At 38.7% G+C, this 20,341-nt stretch overlaps 1 protein-coding gene across 11 annotated transcripts in view; it reads left to right on the plus strand.

Annotated features, from left to right (window-relative positions):
• Positions 1-20,341, plus strand: part of EIF4G3 (eukaryotic translation initiation factor 4 gamma 3) — a 386,518-nt gene that overhangs the window by 275,275 nt on the left and 90,902 nt on the right. For 4 of the 11 annotated variants that reach the window (XM_051988328.1, XM_051988325.1, XM_051988326.1 and 1 more), the window contains 3 exons: positions 4,440-4,548; positions 8,482-9,327; positions 12,831-12,890. In XM_051988328.1, coding sequence (XP_051844288.1) covers positions 4,440-4,548; positions 8,482-9,327; positions 12,831-12,890 — 1,015 coding nt within the window. The remainder of the gene's footprint in view (positions 1-4,439; positions 4,549-8,481; positions 9,328-12,830; positions 12,891-20,341) is intronic. The other 7 variants (XM_051988319.1, XM_051988322.1, XM_051988324.1 and 4 more) reach the window with 2 other exon arrangements.

Here is a 20,341-nt window from a genome sequence, read left to right on the forward strand (position 1 = left end):
GTTGCAGCCAATTTCTTCCCTTCAGTCCTCTGTATTCAGATGTTGTAGAACTTTCTCAAGTGAACAATGGAGCCCAGAGGTTGCCTGTGGACCAGCTGTCTCTGTTGTAGTAATTTAACTCTTTAATCCTAGTCAAAGGTCACATTTGAAGGAGACCAACAGTTAAATTAATGCTTGTCACTAGCCCAAGAGCTTTGTTCTTAGTCCTTTCATCCATTCTGCTGCTGCCATTTGCAGATGCTGAATAAAATTGCATAGGCTTGAAGCCCTTGAATATTTCTATTTAGTGAATAATTTTTGCACAAAGAATCATCTCAGTATAGCCTTTCCAGATGTAGAATGATGCTCAAGTATGTCAGTAGGCAATAACAATGTCATAAGACTTGTGTGAAAACCAGGCTTATGACAAGAGAAATAAACATGCATGTGGAAATCACAAAGTTTGTAGACCTTACCGAAGTTTGTATTTTTATAACAATATAACAAAGGAAGGAGAAAGTAGGATGGGGTGTGGCATTGAGAGGGGTCCTGAAGGGATGGAGCAAGGGGATGGCTGAAGCCACATTTTTCCCCTTGGGAACCAATAGGTGATGAAGATAGGAGGTTCTGCTTCTCTGCAAAAGACCCCAGCCTCACAGGTGCTTTCCCAGTCTGGCAAAGCTGTGATCCAGACTGATTGATCTTGAGTTCTCAAAAGGCAAAGATTTAAAGCTAAACCTGTCAGGAAACATCATCGTGGATTCATAGTATTTTAGATTTAGACTCTTCACCCATGAGGATACTAAAATACAGGAAGTTCAGTGACTCAGGAAGTTAGTAGGTGAAGTTGGATCCATTGTTTTTTGCTGCCACACAAAAATCAGAATTGGGGAGTCGGAAGAGACCTCAGTCATTTTAAGAATTCCATAAACAGCATGGCTGAAGAACGACCTTCCAAATTCTGTTGAAAATATTTCATGTCTCTGGGGGGAGTAATGCCTAAGAGAACTGCCACTGTTACTAGTTTTTTCTTGGCTCTTTGTAGCTTACATCATGGACTCCTAGTTTTTCCTTCTGAGATAAAATAGAATTAGTATGATCTTTCCTTGACATCCATTTATCACCCTGATTTTGATCTCTAGTTTATGTATGTATATATATATATATATATATATATATATATATATATATATATATATATATATATATATATATATGTATGTATATCTTTTTTTCCTAGATAAATTAAAGATCATTCCAAAATTAAAGTTAGAGTTTGTCAGAAAGTATGTCTGTGGAAAAATAATTTCCCTTATCCCTTGAAATTGGAGTTTACAAATTTTTTGAGAATATATGTAATCCATTAAGTTAGGTATACCTGCATGATTAGCTTCTACCTTCCTTCAGAGATAAGATTATAACAAAAAGAGATTAAGAAAAATGAACAGCATGGACCTAGTGGGAATGTGTCACCTTCCTGTAAAGATCCTAGATGAGAAATCTCTGTGTGGTAATTACTGTTTTTCTGTGACTCTCTTTACCATCTGGTAGTATTGGAAATGCTAATATCTTGGTCCTTAACTTTATGTTTAGAAATGTGCATTTCTGAATGTTTTTATTTTCTAGCTTTCTTATTCCTAAAAAATCACTCCTTTTTCATTGACATTTGCTCATGATGCTCTTTAGGTATGGAAGATTGTGGAGGAATTGTCATTTCAAAGTTAGCCTGTTTCACATAAGATTTAAAAAAAAATTCTTGATATGTTAAGGTTATGGTCTTGAGGGGTAGATTTGCAATTACTTTTTCTATGCACCTTCTCTTTGAATACTGTATCTTTTTGTAGTCTGGTGAATACAATTGACCTTTTTTTTCCGATGTTGAGCCCTGCAGTCATTTAGAATGACTTAGTCTTTTTTCCCATTAAGTAAATGAGACAAATCATATTTTTATTTAGAGGCTGTAGAAAACCAAGTCATCCTAACAGACATCCATTTATACCATGTGTTTCCTTCATCATAATGCTATTTTCAGCCAGTGATACTGAACTGTGTCAGTATTTTCATTTATAGCTCTGATGTCTTCCCAATATAAAACTTAAGTCATAAGCCAATTTTTTCTCACATGAATGATTTTTAGAATAGACTAATAATTATAGCTCTGTTCCATTATTTAACTGAAATTCAAATAGAAATCAGTAACTCAGATTGTTAAAATATATATATATATATATATATATATATATATATATATATATATATATACATACATATATTTGTTGCTGTTGTACAACTCTTTGCAACCCCATTTGGAGTTTTCCTGGCAAAAATATCAGTGGTTTGTCATTTTCTCCTCCAGCTCCTTTTATAGATGAGGAAACTGAGACAAATAGGATGAAGTTACTTTCCCAGGGTCACACAGCTAGTCAGGGCAGATTTGAACTCAGGTTCTTCTGACTTGAGGTCTTATGTACATTGTCTCACCTAGCTGCCCCAGGTATTATCTATATAACATGGAGTTGTTTGGAACTGGAAATGAGGTCCAATAGGTAGAGGGACGATAGAAATAACATTGTTTCCACTTTTAAAAAGGAATCCCAAAAGACAGATGTTACAGGCAGAAATTTCTTCTTATCAGTCGTACTGGCCTTGTACTTGAGATGTGGGGCTCTGATTATAAATAACAATTGACATTTATATAATATTCTTAAGGTTTACAAAGCACTTACTTAACATCCAGTGTCTGCTCACTAAGCCTGCATACCGTAAAATGAAGTGACCCAATCATGGTCACATATCTCCTAAGGGTCAGAGGTGAGAGTTAAAGCTGAGTCTCTAATGACTCCAGGTCTTGCCTCTTTCCATTATGCAAGCATAATTTTAAGATGGAAGCATCTCAGCAAAGGAAGGTTTTCTTTATGCTACCTATCACCTGAACCAGGAAGACCTGCTTCAGAAGGAAGATCACTTCCCCATACATTGAGCCATCTTAATTATAAGGGGAAGAGCCTCAGTCCCACAGAAGTTAATTTTGTTGGACTCATTTGAAGTAATTTTTATCAATTTAGCCAGATACTACTACCTTTTCACTACCCATATTATGAATATGACATAATTTCAATGCAAATTTTGGAAGATGTGACCTCCTTTAGGACATAGCTCTATATCAAGTGAGTGTAAATCCATTTAATGGGGAGCCTTTATCTTTCAACATCCCAGGAATCATAGAGGTTTGTCCACCACAGCTCAGGTTAGTAATGTTTTTTCTGGAAGTTTATTTCCCCTTTTTCTAATAATATATACTACAAACTGATTTACCAAGCCAACAGTGTTTTCCATTTCCTATAATCGACGTCCAATTTGGTTTATTCTGTGTCTTTGGAATATTGCTTCTAGTGAGATCTGTTCCCTTCAGAAGTTTCTACCTCAATCTAGGAGGAGGGAAGTCTCCTTTGATAGAATTCCATGTAGTAGCCTGTTAGGGAATAGTTAGGAATTGACCCCAGATCTCTGGAGAGAGTCATGGCTTTGCCCTGTGGAGGCTGAGTGTGTAAGCCTCAGTCCCTCGGAGCTGTGCAAGGATGGGGTAGGGGGAAATCCAACCAGTGACCAATTTCTGTAGTTAATGGTTAGACAGTGGGAGTGCAGAGCAAAGGAGGAGGGGGTCTCTAGTCAGAGTCTTTGGGTTTCAGGCTTTGTTGCATGTTCAGAGATGATCTGGGGCAAGGCCTGTAACCCTTTGGTCTTCCCTTTGCCCCTTTGTAAAAAACGCAGTTGCACGAGGTTATCTCGGGAGGACCTGGCAGCTCCCAGGCCTTAAGTGTTAAGGGGAGCAGGGCTGAATTCAGGTGGGAAGGTGGAAGAGAATTCTCACCAGTCTTAAACAGAAAAGTCTCTTGAAGTATGTTTTTAATTTCTCTTCCTAAAAGGAGACAGCCTTTCAGAAAGTTAGAATTCTCTCTGGAATCCGTTTTCTCATTTGCAAAATGATTGGATCAGACCAGATGATTACTAATCACCTCTCCTTCCCTCCATCCTCCTATCCGAAGCCCTTCACATGCTTTAGGTGAACAACTTAGCAAAAATCACTTATTTAGGGGGGGAAGAACTTCTGCCCTCCTTCCACTTCAATTTGAAAAGTGTTGCTTGCATGAAAATTCCTCATGCTCTGAGAAAGAACACAAGAGAATGAATTGTATTTGTGACTGTTGCGCCATCTTCTTTTGCTGTGGTTAATAGTAATCATCTCTTCCTCCCTCCCCCTTTCCTGCCGCCTTTTTCCTTCCCCTCTTGCCTTTCCCATGTACTTTTAATTCAATTGGTCACTCCCTTTTTTCCTTGCTTTATTTTTTTTCTTTTTAACCTTTCACCCCACTCTGTCTCTCCTACTTGCTTGCGTTCCATGTTGCTAGTTTTTATGTTCGCACGCTCATTATCACCCTTTTTTGTACTTCAAATCCCAGCAGCTGTCCAGCCAGGTCCCCGAGCACAGCCCCGTGGTTTATGGGACTGTGGAGAACACTCATCTTGCTGCCGGCACCCCTGTCACTGCGCCTAGCGACCCGAAGCAAGGTTTGTTTATGGCTGTTTTCTCCCTGTTCTCTTGAGTTCTTTAGTCTTCTCTCTGTCTCTTTCTTGTTAATTATGTTTCCCTCCGTTCCTCTTCCCTCCCCCTCCCTCATGACCCCCACACTTATCTGTGTGAGGAAGGTATCCACTTTCAAGACTAGCTCTTATCTTCAACTTAAGGAAACTGAAAGACATTGGCCAGCAAAGTGTACTTCTGAGGACACTGAGTCAGGACCCATTACAACTTTTCCCATTTGTACCTAAAATCTCATTGCTCCCTAACATAATTCCCCTTTCTATAGCACTTTAGGGATTACAAAGTGTTTTTCATACCCTAACTCTGTATGCACTTACTCTCAAAGCTGATAACACTTTGCTTATAATTTTGATTGGATATATCATTTCACTATTTTTAAACAAATGCCATTAGTCTCCCTGAAATATTAGACTCCCCAGGCTTTTGAATTGATAATGTAATTCTAGTTGCCTCTGCCACAAAATGCTGAAAAATTTCCTTGAAAGTCCTAGTTTTAGTATCTCTAGAATTGCAAAAGAAGAAAGCTTATTTTTTCCTAAAGAGACTTAAAATCGGCTCATTCCAGAGTGAGTTTCTGTGGTAATACAGTTAAATATATGTAACCCATTGAGAATAGCAGTGTATGTGGGATAGCCATTGTTTCCTTATTAACTCTGCTTAACTAGATTTCAAGTTATCCAAACCTGAAACAAGATTATGACAGGAATAGGTGTGCAAGTTGTATATACTTATGTGTATTTGCCTGCATTCCAAAGCCATATAGAAGTAAGTTTTGAATACCTGCTGCTTTGAATTATTCATCCTTATTACTTTGAATTAGTAAGAATTATTCTAGAATGTTTTTAGAATACATTTTCAATGTATTAGTATTCTTTAAAATATTTTTAAGTTGCCCTAAAATCTAAAGTGGAGGAGAATTTAATTCTGCAGACCAAATGATAAGGTCACATTATAAACCCACTAAAACTTGGATTTCTGTTATACTCCCATTATATCACGCAGTAATACTGTGTGATTATTGAGATGTAAGTATAGTTTTTCATGCATGGTCTTTAAAAGTTGGGTAAGCATGAACCATTTCATTATGCCAATGTTACTTATGTTGAAACTTCATAAAATCAAATATTAAAATGTTCTTAATGGAAGAAAAAAAAACTGCAGGCCACAGATTAACTAAAGACACTGTCCTATCCATGTTCCTCCAGAATTTGACTTTCATATACTCCACTAGCCAATGAAGAGGAATAAAAGAAGAGTTGTGTTTGTTGGAGCCAATTTAAAATGCATTAAAACCATGCTTTTATCAAGGTTTGACAGATTCTTTTAGAGCACCTTGAAAAATCTAAAAATTAAAATCGGAAAAAACTTTACAGGGAGAAATAAACTTAGCATTTGCAAATACTTTGGTTTGCAGGCTCACACAGATGCAGAATTCCTGAATCAAATATCAGCCAGATGACTAGGGTTTTTGGATATAGAGTATATCTCGAAGCCTTATCTTGGAAACTTGGTTGTTCATCCAAAATTGTTCTTTAATGAAATGGAATGTCGTCCCCGAGCTCTCCGTTGTCAGGACACTTCAGACTTGACCATAGCCCTAGTACAGAATTATTTCTGAGCTTCCTCTCTAGCTTTGCCAAGATAGAAAATCTTTTACATACTGTCCTGCTGCCAGACCTGAGATTTCTGAGGACAAAATGGCCTTGTTCATTTGTTTTGTGAAGAAGGATTTTAATATTTGTATAAAAACCCTTTTGCAAGTTTAGGCCAATATTTTCAGAGGGCTTGAGAGAAGCTAAGCAACATGATTGTGCTTCATGCTTTTTGGTTAGTGTAATAAACACCAGTATTTTAGAATTATAAATTGTCAAAAAGAAATATTTCAGAACACCATGAAGAAAAGAGAAACCATTTTACATAAAAGTTTTGTTTTATTTTATTGTGATATGATCTCACCATGGGCCCCTCAAACCTATTAGAAGTAAGGAGAACATGGGAGAATCAGAAACCCTTCTCAGCCCAGACAGTTCCTGACACTTTGGGGGTATGGACTCATTAGAAAAGAGTAAAGGAAATAGAAGCCAGGAGTTGTTCTGAAGTTCATCCATAAGGGTTAGCTGGCCTCTTGTCTGCCTGAAGTGGGTTTTTTGGGGGGTTTTTGTTTATATTTTTGGTTTTTTTTTTTTTTAACTCTTTTTGTCCTGAGCTTCCCCCATACCACTAAGTTGTAGAAGCAATGATTGCGTCATGATTCCTGTGACTTTAGCCATGTTAGGCATGTTTTAAGCCCAAACTTCACCAAAAGAAATTCCTCTTGGGAAAGCTGTACTTAAATTGTTATGTTCTCTATTATGATGAAAACAGAGCACTTGGTTGTAGTTCTTTGCCCACATTGTCATTTCATTCAGTGGTCGTATGGGATTTTTTCTGGGGAGTGATTCCCAGAGTGGGTGTACCCAAGGCCATATGTATATCCAGCCACAAGAGCGAATTAGAAATTTAATAATTTCCATCAAAAACACTATTACCCTGCAACTGAGTTTCATGGTTCTAATGGTATGTTGTGTTGTAAATAATGGAAGGATTATCCTTGTGTCCATTTTATCACTATAATCAGTAGATCCCTACTAATTGGTAGGGGCCAATTTTTAAAAACATTAGCTTGATATCCTAAGTTAAAGTGAGTTTTAAGGCCATTTAGTTCAGAAGCCCAAAAAAACCCCAAAAAAAAAAAACAGAAGCTTTATGATTTTATTCATAATATTTACCATCAGTGTATATGATTAGCTGATCAGACCTTTGTTGACTGGCTTCCTTGGCCAGTATCTGTCAATGAGGGCAAGAGTGAGTATTGCTTCAAGGTCTATGGAAGAGAAAGTAAAGATGTTTTTTATAACATAGGGATGCTCTTTCTAATGCATTTTAAAATTTGCTTTCTTTTGAATGATGGTCATGCAGTTTTTGTTTCCAGCGAAGTCTGTTATCTTGCTGAACAAGCACTCACCTGGAAACTCCCCCACGGTTTCAGCTTTCCCCGATTAGCTTCCATTTTGGTACCTGGAATTTATTTATATTGAAAACATATCTTTTGAAATTCATTATGTTTTTGGCATTCTGAAGGTTTTTAGACTTTCTGTTTTGCATGAGGATTAGTAAAACAAATGTTTTATTTGCCGACCCTTACTTATCTGAATATCCATTTTGCCTATTTTAATAAATTCTTCACCATTTGAAGCCCCCACGAAAATTATCAAAATTATCATTTGGCCAAGCTGTTAGATTCTTATTTCCCATTTTCTTTCTACTTTAAAAACCCCATAATTTTAGTTTAATTTTTAAAAGTTTTTTTTTTCACATAATAGGAAAAATCTATTAGTCAGCAAATATTTCTAGGATGATCTCTTTTTAAACACATGGAACCCTAAATTATCTGCCTGCATTGGGAATTGCTTCCTGCCACAAACACAGAGCCTGGAGAAAAGTGTGTCAAGACTGAATGTGGTTCTGCCATAGGAATGCCTCCATTGCCTTTAGAAGGTTTCCCTGGATGGATCATCCCGTCCATGGGTTCAGTTAGTTCTCCCTGTTAAATCTAATGCTTTGGCATAGATCCCTTTGGCAAATTTGGGTTTCTGGGATATAAAACAGAGTCGTACACTAAAATCCAATCTCAGGCTGTGGGGACAGTCTCTTTTCCAAAGATATGAGTTGGCAGTGTGTGTGATCTGAAGGAAAGAGGGAAAATGGTTCCTAATTTTCTTGGGCTAACAGGTTTTTGGTCTCTGTATTATTGTTATAAGAGTTTTGGAGATAAGACAAAATAAGTAGCCCATGATAATGTGATGCAAATTGGTAGCTGAAGTCTTCTTGAGACTTTGTATTTTTTCTTCCTCTCCCAGAAGAGAAGCCAAAACCAGATCCAGTATTGAAGTCTCCTTCCCCAGTTCTTACCCTAGAGCCCAGTGGAGAAAAGAAAGAACAAGCTGGTCCAATACCTGAGTCAAGTCCAGTGGAATCCATCGCAGAGCTTCCTCCTCCTCCTCCTCCTCCTCCTCTGTCACCTACACCTCTGGCTCCAGTCACTCTCAGTACTCTTCCTCCCACCAGCACCACTGTCCCTCTGTGTAATCTGCCTGCCTTCCCAGCGGATGGAGATGGTCGATGTGAACTCACTTCCCCAAAAGAGGATGCCATCCCTTTGCCCAGTCCTATACCTTGCACAGAAACGTCAAGTGCGTCACCACCCCACGAGCTGGAAGATGACGTGTGCAAGGATTCCTGTACTGTAGTGCCCGGTGATCTGCCAGTGATTGCTTCCACAAACCTCATTAATGAAATGAACGGAGTTAGTGAAAAATTGACAGCTACAGAGAGTATTGTTGAAATGGTAAAACAGGAGACATTGCCTTTGACTGTTGATCTGGAAGTTCTGGAAAACCCCCCAGAAGATATAAAAGTGGAAAGCGCTCCAACGCCTGTCACGCTTTCTGCTGTTCTGTCTCTTTCTCCATCTCCTCCTGCTCCTCCAGCTTCACCCCCTCCAGTCCCTGCTGCTCTCACTACAACTAGCGCTTCCAATGTCCCTGCTGCTGTTCCTGGAGGTTTAGAAGAAGAGGAGATCATAAGAACTGCCCTTAGTGATGATGCAAAAGACATCCAACCAAAAGTTGAGGTGGAAGTAGATGGGCAAACGGAGGAAAGCATGGATTCTCAGAACCTAAATTCAAGAAAGAGCCCTGTCCCAGGTAAGCTTTATCTGCTTTCATAATCTTGCTTTGCCTAACTTGAGGAAAACTTGTATTTAATGCATTGCCTTTTACTGGCTATTTTTCTTATTTCATATTTTTTTTAGTGTCTATTATTTTCATCTGCTTGGGTTATCCACTCAATCAGGATGATCAGACTCTCTACATTCTTTAGGAAATTGTCTTCCTAGGTTACTATAGCTTGCAAAAACAAGTGATGTTGGCAAAAACCTGAGAGCTAGTGTTCTCTTGTTCTGGTGGTAGATACCTCGGGCATCATCCCTCAGTTCATACCAGTAGGACCTAGTGTTCTGCAGGTAGCCTTAGATTTCCCCCTCAATCACCTCTGGGCCATGCAAAGGTATCATATCAGAGTAGGGTATAATAGAGGACTTTTAATACAGAAAATAGCCAATGAAGATTAAAATCTCTAGGCTGTTTTCATTTGAGGAAATTTTCCCCCCTGGGTGTTCTGTAACATGTTTTCTACTTAGTTGGCTTAGAATGTAAATGGAAATTTTCAAAAAATATATAAAATTCATTCAGAGAATGTGACATTTATTGATTCGATAGCCCATTAATTCCTATGTCTAAATTGTTATAAAGCAGCAGTACAATAGTATGGTTTGTGGGAATGAAGTCATACCCAAGGCCTTTGTGATCTTGACTATTTGCTGGGTTGGGCTGCTGACTTCAGAATGGAAGAAATAAGTCATGACTGGAATTCATTGTATATAAAGCCACTTCCAGTAAACGACTAAAGAAGACAGGAACCAGAATAGCTGATAAAAGTTTGGAGATTAGGTGTTTGGTTTTGAGAGAATACAATGCCATCCTGAGAAATTTGAAACTCTCTGCTTTTCATATAATTGAATCTTTTTCCTTTAAGTTTAAGTGGATTTATTGATCATGAAATATGCTCTCCTTAAATCATTCTTTATATCTACTATATTTGATTGAGGCCCTGATTTTATACATATACTCTTTATTGAAATCTTAAAATCCCCATTGTAAACTTCCTTGTTTTCAGCTACATTTGTCAATGTGGTAGTTTTATCTTAAAACCATTGAGTTTAGTCTTTTTTGAGTAGTTATCTAAATCATAAGATTCAGCACTATTTCCTTAAATGTTGATGATGGATATGATGGTGAGCAATTGGATAAGCGTGGGTTCCCAGAACTATAAGTTAGAAAAACAAGTCATTGCCATCATTGCAGTCCCCATCATAATCTTCCTTGTTGACTAAATGATTGCTGTGTGCTATATAGTGTAAAAGGGAATTTAGGAGATGGAGCATATGATGTCTATTTTCAAGATTATAATTTATATGTGCTAAGCCTTCTTGCCCCACCTAGCCTTTTCATCTGTGACATAAAGGATTTTGAAAACCTTAAAAGTGCCCTGTAAATGTGAGCTGTTAAGTACTAGCCAGTTCAGGCCATAATTGGAGAATCCCCTTTACAACCTACCTGGGAAGTGGTCATCCAGCTTTTATTTGCTAAGTAAGGAAGTTAAGCCTGAACAAGTGGATAGTTGCTGTACAAAATTGAAGCTTGTAGTACATTTGAAGAAGGCAATTATAGGGACATAAAATCAAGATACTAGAATTTATTTTCAACATTTTAAGGTGTTGGATGCTTTTATTCTATAGTGGTATTTCTTAACTTGCAGTTTGTGAATTTGTTTTCTTTTTTTTAATTCAATAATAATTGATTTCCATTGTAATCCTATGTAATTTATATTTTGTGTTTAAAAACATTCTTCTGAGAAGGGGTCTTTAGTCTTCAGCAGACTGGCCAAATAGTCTAGGACACAAAAAAGACTTGATGATCCCTCTGTCAAAGCAGAATTTCCTGAGAGTTAAATATTTTTTCCCCTAGTTGATAATCATGATAGTTACAGTTTGCCAAGTACTTTCCTCACACCTCTTTGGGACTGGTTTAGGTAAGGGTAATGAAGAGCTCTGCTTCCTATAGTCTTTGCTAAAAGCCATGAATTTAAGTGACACCATTTTCCCTGTTGTTCTCCCAGATTAGAGTTGAGTTTAATTACTAAGAGCTGTCCTACCAGGGGAATTGGTGTATACTGCAGACAGGAGCGACTGGTCAAGGCTCAATCTTTTCTACATGTGTAAGAGAGCTACCTATAGGGGTTTATGTGCAGGTGACATGGAATGGATGAATACAAAATGTGTGCACATATCTGTTTTATAATTAAATTATGTACTTCTGTCTTAGAGATTGTCAGTTCTCTATCTGTGCTAAATTAATCCTAAATTAATTTTTGGTCCATTTTAATAATGAATTGAAAATAGCTCAATGGAATTTATTAAAATGCAAAAAAAAATCATAAAATCCTGATGAGTCTACAAAGGCAGCAATCAGATATAATAAAGTGGCCTATAAAGGGTGTTAATGGATCCATCATAGTAAGCTCGGGCTGATCTCTGTGGCTGCCAGAGGAATTGTTGGATGGAGTATTTTGAACTGAGTTTATTAGTCTAAACCTGATAGTTTTTTTTACTATTTCCTTTTTTTGTCACACTGGTATTTTTTGCCTTATAGGACAAATTAGTCAGGCAAAGGATAGATGGGTATAAAAGGAATATTCCTTTTTCCCATTGATCAAATTCCATTTTAGAGACCACTCAGGTTAAATTTTATTTTTTGATTTATATGTTAATTCAGGTAGGTAGATTGATTATGCTGGTAATGTATCTTTTCCTTTATCTCTTATATTTAGTTACCTGAGATAACAGAAAAAGAAATTGTAAGCTTCAGTAATATTAGTAATGGCTTACACTGATTATGGAAAACACTTCAGCAAAAACAGCACCATGAAGTAGGTAATAAAAAGTTATCTTCCTGTTTAGTGAAGTCATGAGGAGTCAGGATTTGAATCCTATTCTTCTGATTATAGGTTAGGTACTATTTGCATTGACCCACATTTTGCTTCTATATGTATTGGACTGGCTGCTGTCTACATTCCCATCGTATGCTTGGGACATAAGAGAATACTTCACAGAATGTTAGAATGTCCAACATCATCTAATGCAATGCTTTCATTTTGGGTAGAGAGAGATTGAGGCAACAAGTAATGCAGTTATTCAAACCAGTTCTTGTAATTCCCTATCAAGGGTTCTTTTCTGCTGAGCCAAGCTGGCTCTCATAGAGGGCATAGCTTAAAAAGGCAGGCTCTGTAGGCTGTCATGTCCTTGTTCTACTCTTAGGCTTTAAAGTCAGTGATACTTTGACAGGCATGCTAACTAGGACTTGGGACCCTGGAAAGGAGGTGTAATTCTCTTAATTTCCAGTTATATATTATCTTTCATTTTTAAAGCCTCTTGTGCTTTACATCTGGGTTGCCTTAGAAACCACTCAGCATTTAATGTTAACCTACAGGATCCTGTCTTAGGAATCTCGATTTATCATTAATAGAACCCCAAGATTTAGAATTTGGTAGAACTCTGGTGGTCATTTGGACCAATTCTTTCATTTTACAGAGGAGGAAACTGTGGCAGATAAAGGAAAAGGAACAGGCCACACAAATGTAAAACATTGTGGTAAGTAGCAGAATCAACGTGTGAGCTCAAGAAATTCAGATTTTCTACTATGCTGCTGCCTCTGGGTATTATTAGCAGGCTACAGTTACCATGACCACTTTGGGGAAAGATTGCTAACTTGGTATAGTTCTGGAACTTCATTGATAAACTAAGTCAGGCATGATTGCACATTGGAAAAATTGTCTTCACTAACCAAATTTACACCACAGTGAGTGTACCAAGATCCAAGTGATTCAATTCAATTCAGTAAACATTTACTTATTTCTAAGGAAGTCTAGTTCAAATTCTTATTATCTGGACAATTGCCTCTTAACCATTTTTCTAAGTTGTATATCAACAACATATCCAAAATAACAGATAATTATTAAGTTTTTACTATGTTCAGAGCACTGTGAGAATTGTTAGGGATGATGCAAAGATTAATAAATAAGGTTAAATGATCCTTGCTCTCACAGAGTACATTTGATTTTGAATTAATGTTTGTTCATTGTGTTCCGAAACTTTTTAGTGTTGCAAAATTTTTCATAATCCCACATTTCAGTAATGTGACCCATCATGATCCACAGCTTAATAAGTATTATTTTTTTTTAAAGTACCTGCAGGGACATCTTTAGCTTTTTGCTGTTAGTTGATCTTGGTTGCTTAGAAGTTTGTGATGAGAACCCTAGCATCTATTTGAAATTATAATGTTATATTATCTGACCTTTTTTCTGGTCCAAGGATGGGGGGAAGGGGAATTGGAAAAGGAAGGAGATACATACACACACACACACACACACACACACACACACACACACACACACACACACACACACATTTTCAGTCTTTAATCCATAGGTCATGCCTTTACTACAAAACTCGGTGAATTTTAGAGCAACTCTATAAAGAGCAAAATCTGACATGGCAGCCATAATATTCCAAAGATAATTAATGAAGCTTTATAGAATGCTTCTAGCAGGATTTTAAAAAAAAAAAAAAAGCATTGTATTTTACAGTTAAAAACAAAAGGACTTTATATATTCTTTATAAAGAACATTCAGTAGTTTTTATCCTTGGTTCTGCAATTGCCCATTAGGAATTTAATGTCACAAGCCCTGATATTCAGGTGGGAATGCAGTGGAATTTAAGTTTTGTTTAGGTTTGCCTTGTTTCTTCCCAAAGGAAGAGTTTTATTGCCATAAAAGCAGATGGAACTAAACAGCATCAGAGAGCTGGTTGGTCAGAGGAGGTAGCTTGTGACGGGTATTTATGGAATAAGACAGTGGTTGTCTCCTCCCAGGGGAGGCTGCTCTTCAGCCATTGGTTGGGACTTATCAAGTCTTTGAAACTGACAAAGCTCTGTTGGGCCTCTGATGTTGAAACCTTTAGACCCAAGCTTTCTACACCTGGCTAAGTGAGCAGCTGCGTCCTATTTACCACACCCCAACTCCCCTGCACTCGGACAGTTGGGCAACTGCATCCTGTTTTTTCTGCTTCCTGCGGTCAGCTGCCCACACAGGAATTAACAAAACCTGTTGTCTAGTGGAAAGATCATGGAATTTGAAATCAGGGCATCTGGGCTTAGATTCATACTTCCATTTCTCAGGACCAAAGTTTCCAATGAATGGATGAAATGAATCATTACATATTTACTATGTGCAAAGTGGCAGGTTAGGTGTCCCTGAAGAGAGTACTTGGCTTGGAGTCAGGAAGACTCATTTTCCTGAGTTCAAATGTGGCCTCCCTTACCTCTCTTTGCCTCAGTTTCCTCATATGTAAAATGAGTAGGAAAAGGAAATGGCAAACTACTACTTCTGACCTACTTCACCTTGGGATAACAGCCCTATAGAGATCAGATTTGTCATCTTTTTTTAAACTGTGAGGTTAGAAGAAGTGGTCTTTTTGAAGCAGGCCTTTTTGCAGTGTTTTTTAAAAGACATTGCAGTTTATGGATCTTCGCGTGCCACAGTCTCTGAGTCAAAGCTGCCAGTGACTCAAAGACATGTGGGGAGTGCATCAGAAGTAGAATATACATCTAGGGAATGGCTTGGACAAGGAGCCTAAGGCCAGTTGGGGTGAGCTGAGTACAAGCTTGAGACTAAAAGATCTGTATCTACGTGGATATGATGGAGATCAGCCTCAGTAGTCCAAGAACAGTGTCAGAATTACCAAGCCCCCGCAGGACTTAAGGCCACTGAAGAAAGCTCAAGACAACATCCATGTGGTTTCTTTTTTTAACCAGAATTGAGCCGGATCAGAGAGGTAGAATTGTTGCTGGGAGTGGGTGAAACAATGAAAGCCAGCAGCAGAGAGAAGTCAAGGCAGCTTCGTTCTTTCTCTGCCAAAAAGAGTTCTTTGACCTGCTGAGCACAGAGTAACAATGGCTCATGGGGTATTGGCCCCCAGGAGAAACAAGGAGATCCTGAAAGAGACGCTGGGAGAGGAGAGGGGATGCTGAGGCACAGTTAGTGCTGCTAAAGATTCTGGAGAATGGGAAAAGTGCCACTGACGTGGAGAAGACCTCATGTCATCATTGTCAAAATAGAAAAAGTGATGATGGTTTACAAACTATAGGCTAATGACTCAGACCAAATTCTCAGACTGAATATCCAGAAAAATAGGAAATAATGATCACTAAGCCAATATAGCTTAATCAGAAATGAGTGATATCAAAGGAACATTATATCCTTTTTCTGGTACTTATCAAACTGGTCCACAGGAGAATAAGGTAGAGCCCCCAGGTCATGTTATGAGAGGGAAAGGTCAAATTTGAGCTTGGCAGTCAGATAAACATATGGATTCCAGGCTAATTGAGTAACCAGATGCAGAATCCAGTGTTACTTGATGCCCTGTGTAATAAGTGCTCCAAGCTCTATTCTTGTTTTTTGGTTATTTAACACTTTTAATCAATGATTTAGATAAAGGCTTATGTGACATTCTTACCAGTTACAGATTTATTAGCTAGTGGACAGGGATACGCGCCTGTTACTTGCTAAGCATGTGCTAATTGCTAGGGATATGAAGCAGAAGCTGTCTTCCATCCTAAAGGGGGAGACAGGAGGTACATATAAGCTGTAAATGGAGTAGATAGAAGATAGGTTCATTTCTAAGGAAATTAGCTAGCAACTGGAGGGACTTGGAAAGCTCCCTTGCAGCAAGGTGGCACTCCCATGTGAAGCATTCCAGGAATAGGGATGGCAATTGCAAGGGTACAGAAATGGGAGATGATCAGACTTTTGTGACTTTTCCTTATCTCTTCAAGTTATGGGAGCAATCCATGATCAGTATAGGACAGGAGAGGCAGAGATCTAAGAAGAGAATACACAATTGAATTGTTTATGTTGGAAAGGGAAGAAAGGGTATCTAGAATAGGGATGGTAGCATGGAGAAATTCTGAGGGAGAGGAGAGATTGGAGGTCATGATAAAGATTATGAGTAAGTTTAGAAGGAAGTTATAGGAAAAAGGTGGAAAGATAAAAGATTATGTGATTACATAAGGGAAACTGAATTCTGTTTTTTTTTTTTTTAACTTTTTATTGACAGAACCCATGCCAGGGTAATTTTTTACAGCATTATCCCTTGCACTCATTTCTGTTCCGATTTTTCCCCTCCCCTCCTTCTACCCCCTCCCCCAGATGGCAAGCAGTCCTTTATATGTTAAATAGGTTACAGTATATCCTAGATACAATATATGGATGCAGAACCAAACAGTTCTCTTGTTGCACTGGGAGAATTGGATTCAGAAGGTAAAAATAACCTGGGAAGAAAAACAAAAATGCAAGCAGTTTATATTCATTTCCCATTGTTCTTTCTTTGGGTGTAGCTGCTTCTGCCCATCTTTGATCAATTGAAACTGAATTAGCTCTCTTTGTCGAAGAGATCCACTTCCATCAGAATACATCCTCATGCAGTATCGTTGTTGAGGTATATAATGATCTCCTGGTTCTGCTCATTTCACTTAGCATCAGTTCATGTAAGTCTCGCCAGTCCTCTCTGTATTCATCCTGCTGGTCATTTCTTACAGAACAATAATATTCCATAACATTCATATACCACAATTTACTCAACCATTCTCCAATTGATGGGCATCCACTCAATTTCCAGTTTCTGACCACTACAAACAAGGCTGCCACAAACATTTTGGCACATACAGGTCCCTTTCCCTTCTTTAGTATCTCTTTGGGGTATAAGCCCAGTAGAAACACTGCTGGATCAAAGGGTATGCACAGTTTGATAACTTTTTGAGTATAGTTCCAAATTGCTCTCCAGAATGACTGGATCCATTCACAACTCCACCAACAATATATCAGTGTCCCTGGGGAAACTGAATTCTTGAATATGGAAGTTGAACAGTTAGAATTACAAGATCAAGGATTTGTAGCTGAGTTGGGATTTTTATAGTTTGAAGAACTGAGAAATAAAATCAATATGTATTTTTTTTGTTAAAATGGGGGATTTGCCCATTTTATTTTATTATAACTTTTTATTGACAGAATCCATGCCAGGGTAATTTTTTTACAACATTATCCCTTGCACTCACTTCTGTTCCGACTTTTCCCCTCCCTCCCTTCACTCCCTCTCCTAGATGGCAACCAGTCCTATATATGTTGGATATGTTGCAGTATATCCTAGATACAATATATGTGTGCATAACCGAACAGTTCTCTTGTTGCACAGGGAGAATTGGATTCAGAAGGTAAAAATAACCAGGGAAGAAAAACAAAAATGCAGATAGTTCATATTCGTTTCCCAGTGTTCTTTCTTTGGGTGTAGCTGCTTCTGTCCATCATTTATCAATTGAAACTGAGTTAGGTCTCTTTGTCAAAGAAATCCACTTCCATCAGAATACATCCTCATACAATATCGTTGTCGAAGTGTATAATGATCTCCTGGTTCTGCTCATTTCACTTAGCATCAGTCCATGTAGGTCTCTCCAAGCCTCTCTGTATTCATCCTGCTGGTCATTTCTTACAGAACAATAATATTCCATAACATTCATATACCACAATTTACCCAGCCATTCTCCAATTGATGGGCATCCATTCAATTTTCAGTTTCTAGCCACTACAAACAGGGCTGCCACAAACATTTTGGCACATACAGGTCCCTTTCCCTTCTTTAGTATCTCTTTGGGATATAAGTCCAATAGAAACACTGCTGGATCAAAGGTTTTGTACCATTTGATAACTTTTTGGGCATAATTCCAGATTGCTCTCCAGAATGGTTGGATTCGTTCACAACTCCACCAACAATGCATCAGTGTCCCAGTTTTCCCCCATCCCCTCCAACATTCATCATTATTTTTTCCTGTCATCTTAGCCATCTGACAGGTGTGTAGTGGTATCTCAGAGTTGTCTTAATTTGCATTTCTCTGATCAGTAGTGATTTGGAACACGCTTTCATATGAGTGGTAATAGTTTCAATTTCATCCTCTGAAAATTGTTCATATCCTTTGACCATTTATCAATTGGAGAACGGCTAAATCAATATGTATTTTAAAGTCCCCTATGTGATGAGAGCAGTAGCTGGGGTGGGAAGGATATCCCTGGGAGGCACAGGGTAAGTAGATAATGACTACCAGAATTATGATTGGATGATTAATCTAGATAGCTCAAATCTTAAATGAAGAGGTGCTACTAAGAGATAGTGGTCACTGAAGAGTCTGGAAATGACAATGGGGAGTAAAGAGGTCTAGTTAGTTCTTCTCAGGGCAGGAACTGGGCAGGGAGTAGAAGACAGCCATTATTGAATAGGTTGGCCAGGGAAGCCGGATTTCAGGGAGAACTAGAACGTAGAAGGAGCAAGATAGAACATGGTGTTTGATGAAAGTAATTTTGTTAATTATGGAGCAGGAGTTTCCAAAGACATGTGTGAATCTGTAAGGATGGCTTCAGGTGTAAGTGAATGTAAATGGAGCATTGTGGGGTGGTTTCTGACAGTTGGGGGTTCAGTATTACTGAGATGGGTCGAGAAAAAGGATGAGGGGAAAACCACTGGGAAACACACCTAACCATGTCAGTGAAGTCCATTGTTGGAGACAAGTATTAGGAGATTCACATTTTGGTGTTTCGGCCCCACACTCTCCTCTCTCCCTCTCCTGGAGTCTGTGTTGGAGGAGATGCCTAAGGCAGTGTCAGGCTGGCACAGGAGGGTTTAGTGACCTGGCTTGGGAAATGAGGATGGGGTCACCTTCGGAGCGTCTCTGAGCTTGATAAAAGGGTAGGAAGTGGTGTGTCCAGAGCTGCTGGGGCAGAAGGGAAGCAGGCCTGGCTTGTCATGGCCCCTGGGGCCTCGCCTCTCAAGACCACCATGCAGGGAGCAATGAACAAGGTGATGGGCCTCCTGAAGAATGCCTGGCAGATTCACAGATGGCACAAGCCCCAGATCGGGATCTCAGAAACCAGCAATGAGGCGTTGTTGGATAGCACTCGGCTCGGCAGAAGTCAGCAGTGCCACGTGGGGATCTGGAAAGCTAGGGAGGTCCTGGCGGCCTTAGGAGAAGCAGACACGGGATGGGGTCTGTCTTCTGCCTCAGCCAGGCCACGCTTGGAGGACACGGCAGGGGGCATCCAGATACCAAGGACCGCCCAGGAAAAGGGAGGATTCCCAGGGACCGGCCTAGGCTTAGGCAAGTATTCAAAGGAATCCCATTGCTTCTCCTTGTGCCCAGGGACAGAACTTGAAGCCATCAAGGGAGATTAAGGAGGTAAATGGGGGCTTAATGGGGGCCAGGTTCGGAATGGATGTTCTCTGAGGGGATAGTGCTGGGATCTTTAGGAAGAGGCTCAGTGACTATTTGGTTGAGAATACAATGTGGAGATTCTTTGTAGGTCTTTATCTGCTCCTGACTTCTGTGATTCTATGAAATGACTAAGTGGGAAAGAAGTGGGCAGCTTATTCCATGAACTGTGCTGGTACCCATGAAATCTAAAAATACACAGAGGCTTTATTTCTGCATAGTGATATATTTTATAGGAAAGTTTTTTGAGGATTATTTCTTATAGTGATAGATTTTGTCCTGTTGAATAACTTACACATATAACGATTATAAATCCTTTTTGGTCATGATGCACTGTTTTATGTATTGGAGTATTCTGTTATCTAATATTTAGAGTAGTTTAGTTCTTCCTCTCCCATTCTCTCTTCCTCCACTCCTCCCATTTAGATGGGGTCCAATGTTTTTAAAAAATGGGTCCAAATTTTCTTTTTTAGTTTTATTTTTACCAGATTTAAAAAATTATTAAAGGCATTGTCAAGTGTCCCAACTTTTTATTTATGAAGTTTCTGTGTAATACAGGTATTATTTGTTGTTGGAAATTTTAAAAGAATTAACCTGTGAATCTGGGCCAGATGGATCTTTTATTATTTATTTATTTTTTGCTGAGGCAATTGGGGTTAAGTGACTCGCCCAGGGTCACAGAGCTAGGAAGTATTAAGTGTCTGAGGCCAGATTTGAATTAAGGTCCTTCTAA

This window comes from Antechinus flavipes, chromosome 3 (assembly GCF_016432865.1).
Source record: "Antechinus flavipes isolate AdamAnt ecotype Samford, QLD, Australia chromosome 3, AdamAnt_v2, whole genome shotgun sequence".
Classification (NCBI taxonomy): domain Eukaryota; kingdom Metazoa; phylum Chordata; class Mammalia; order Dasyuromorphia; family Dasyuridae; genus Antechinus; species Antechinus flavipes.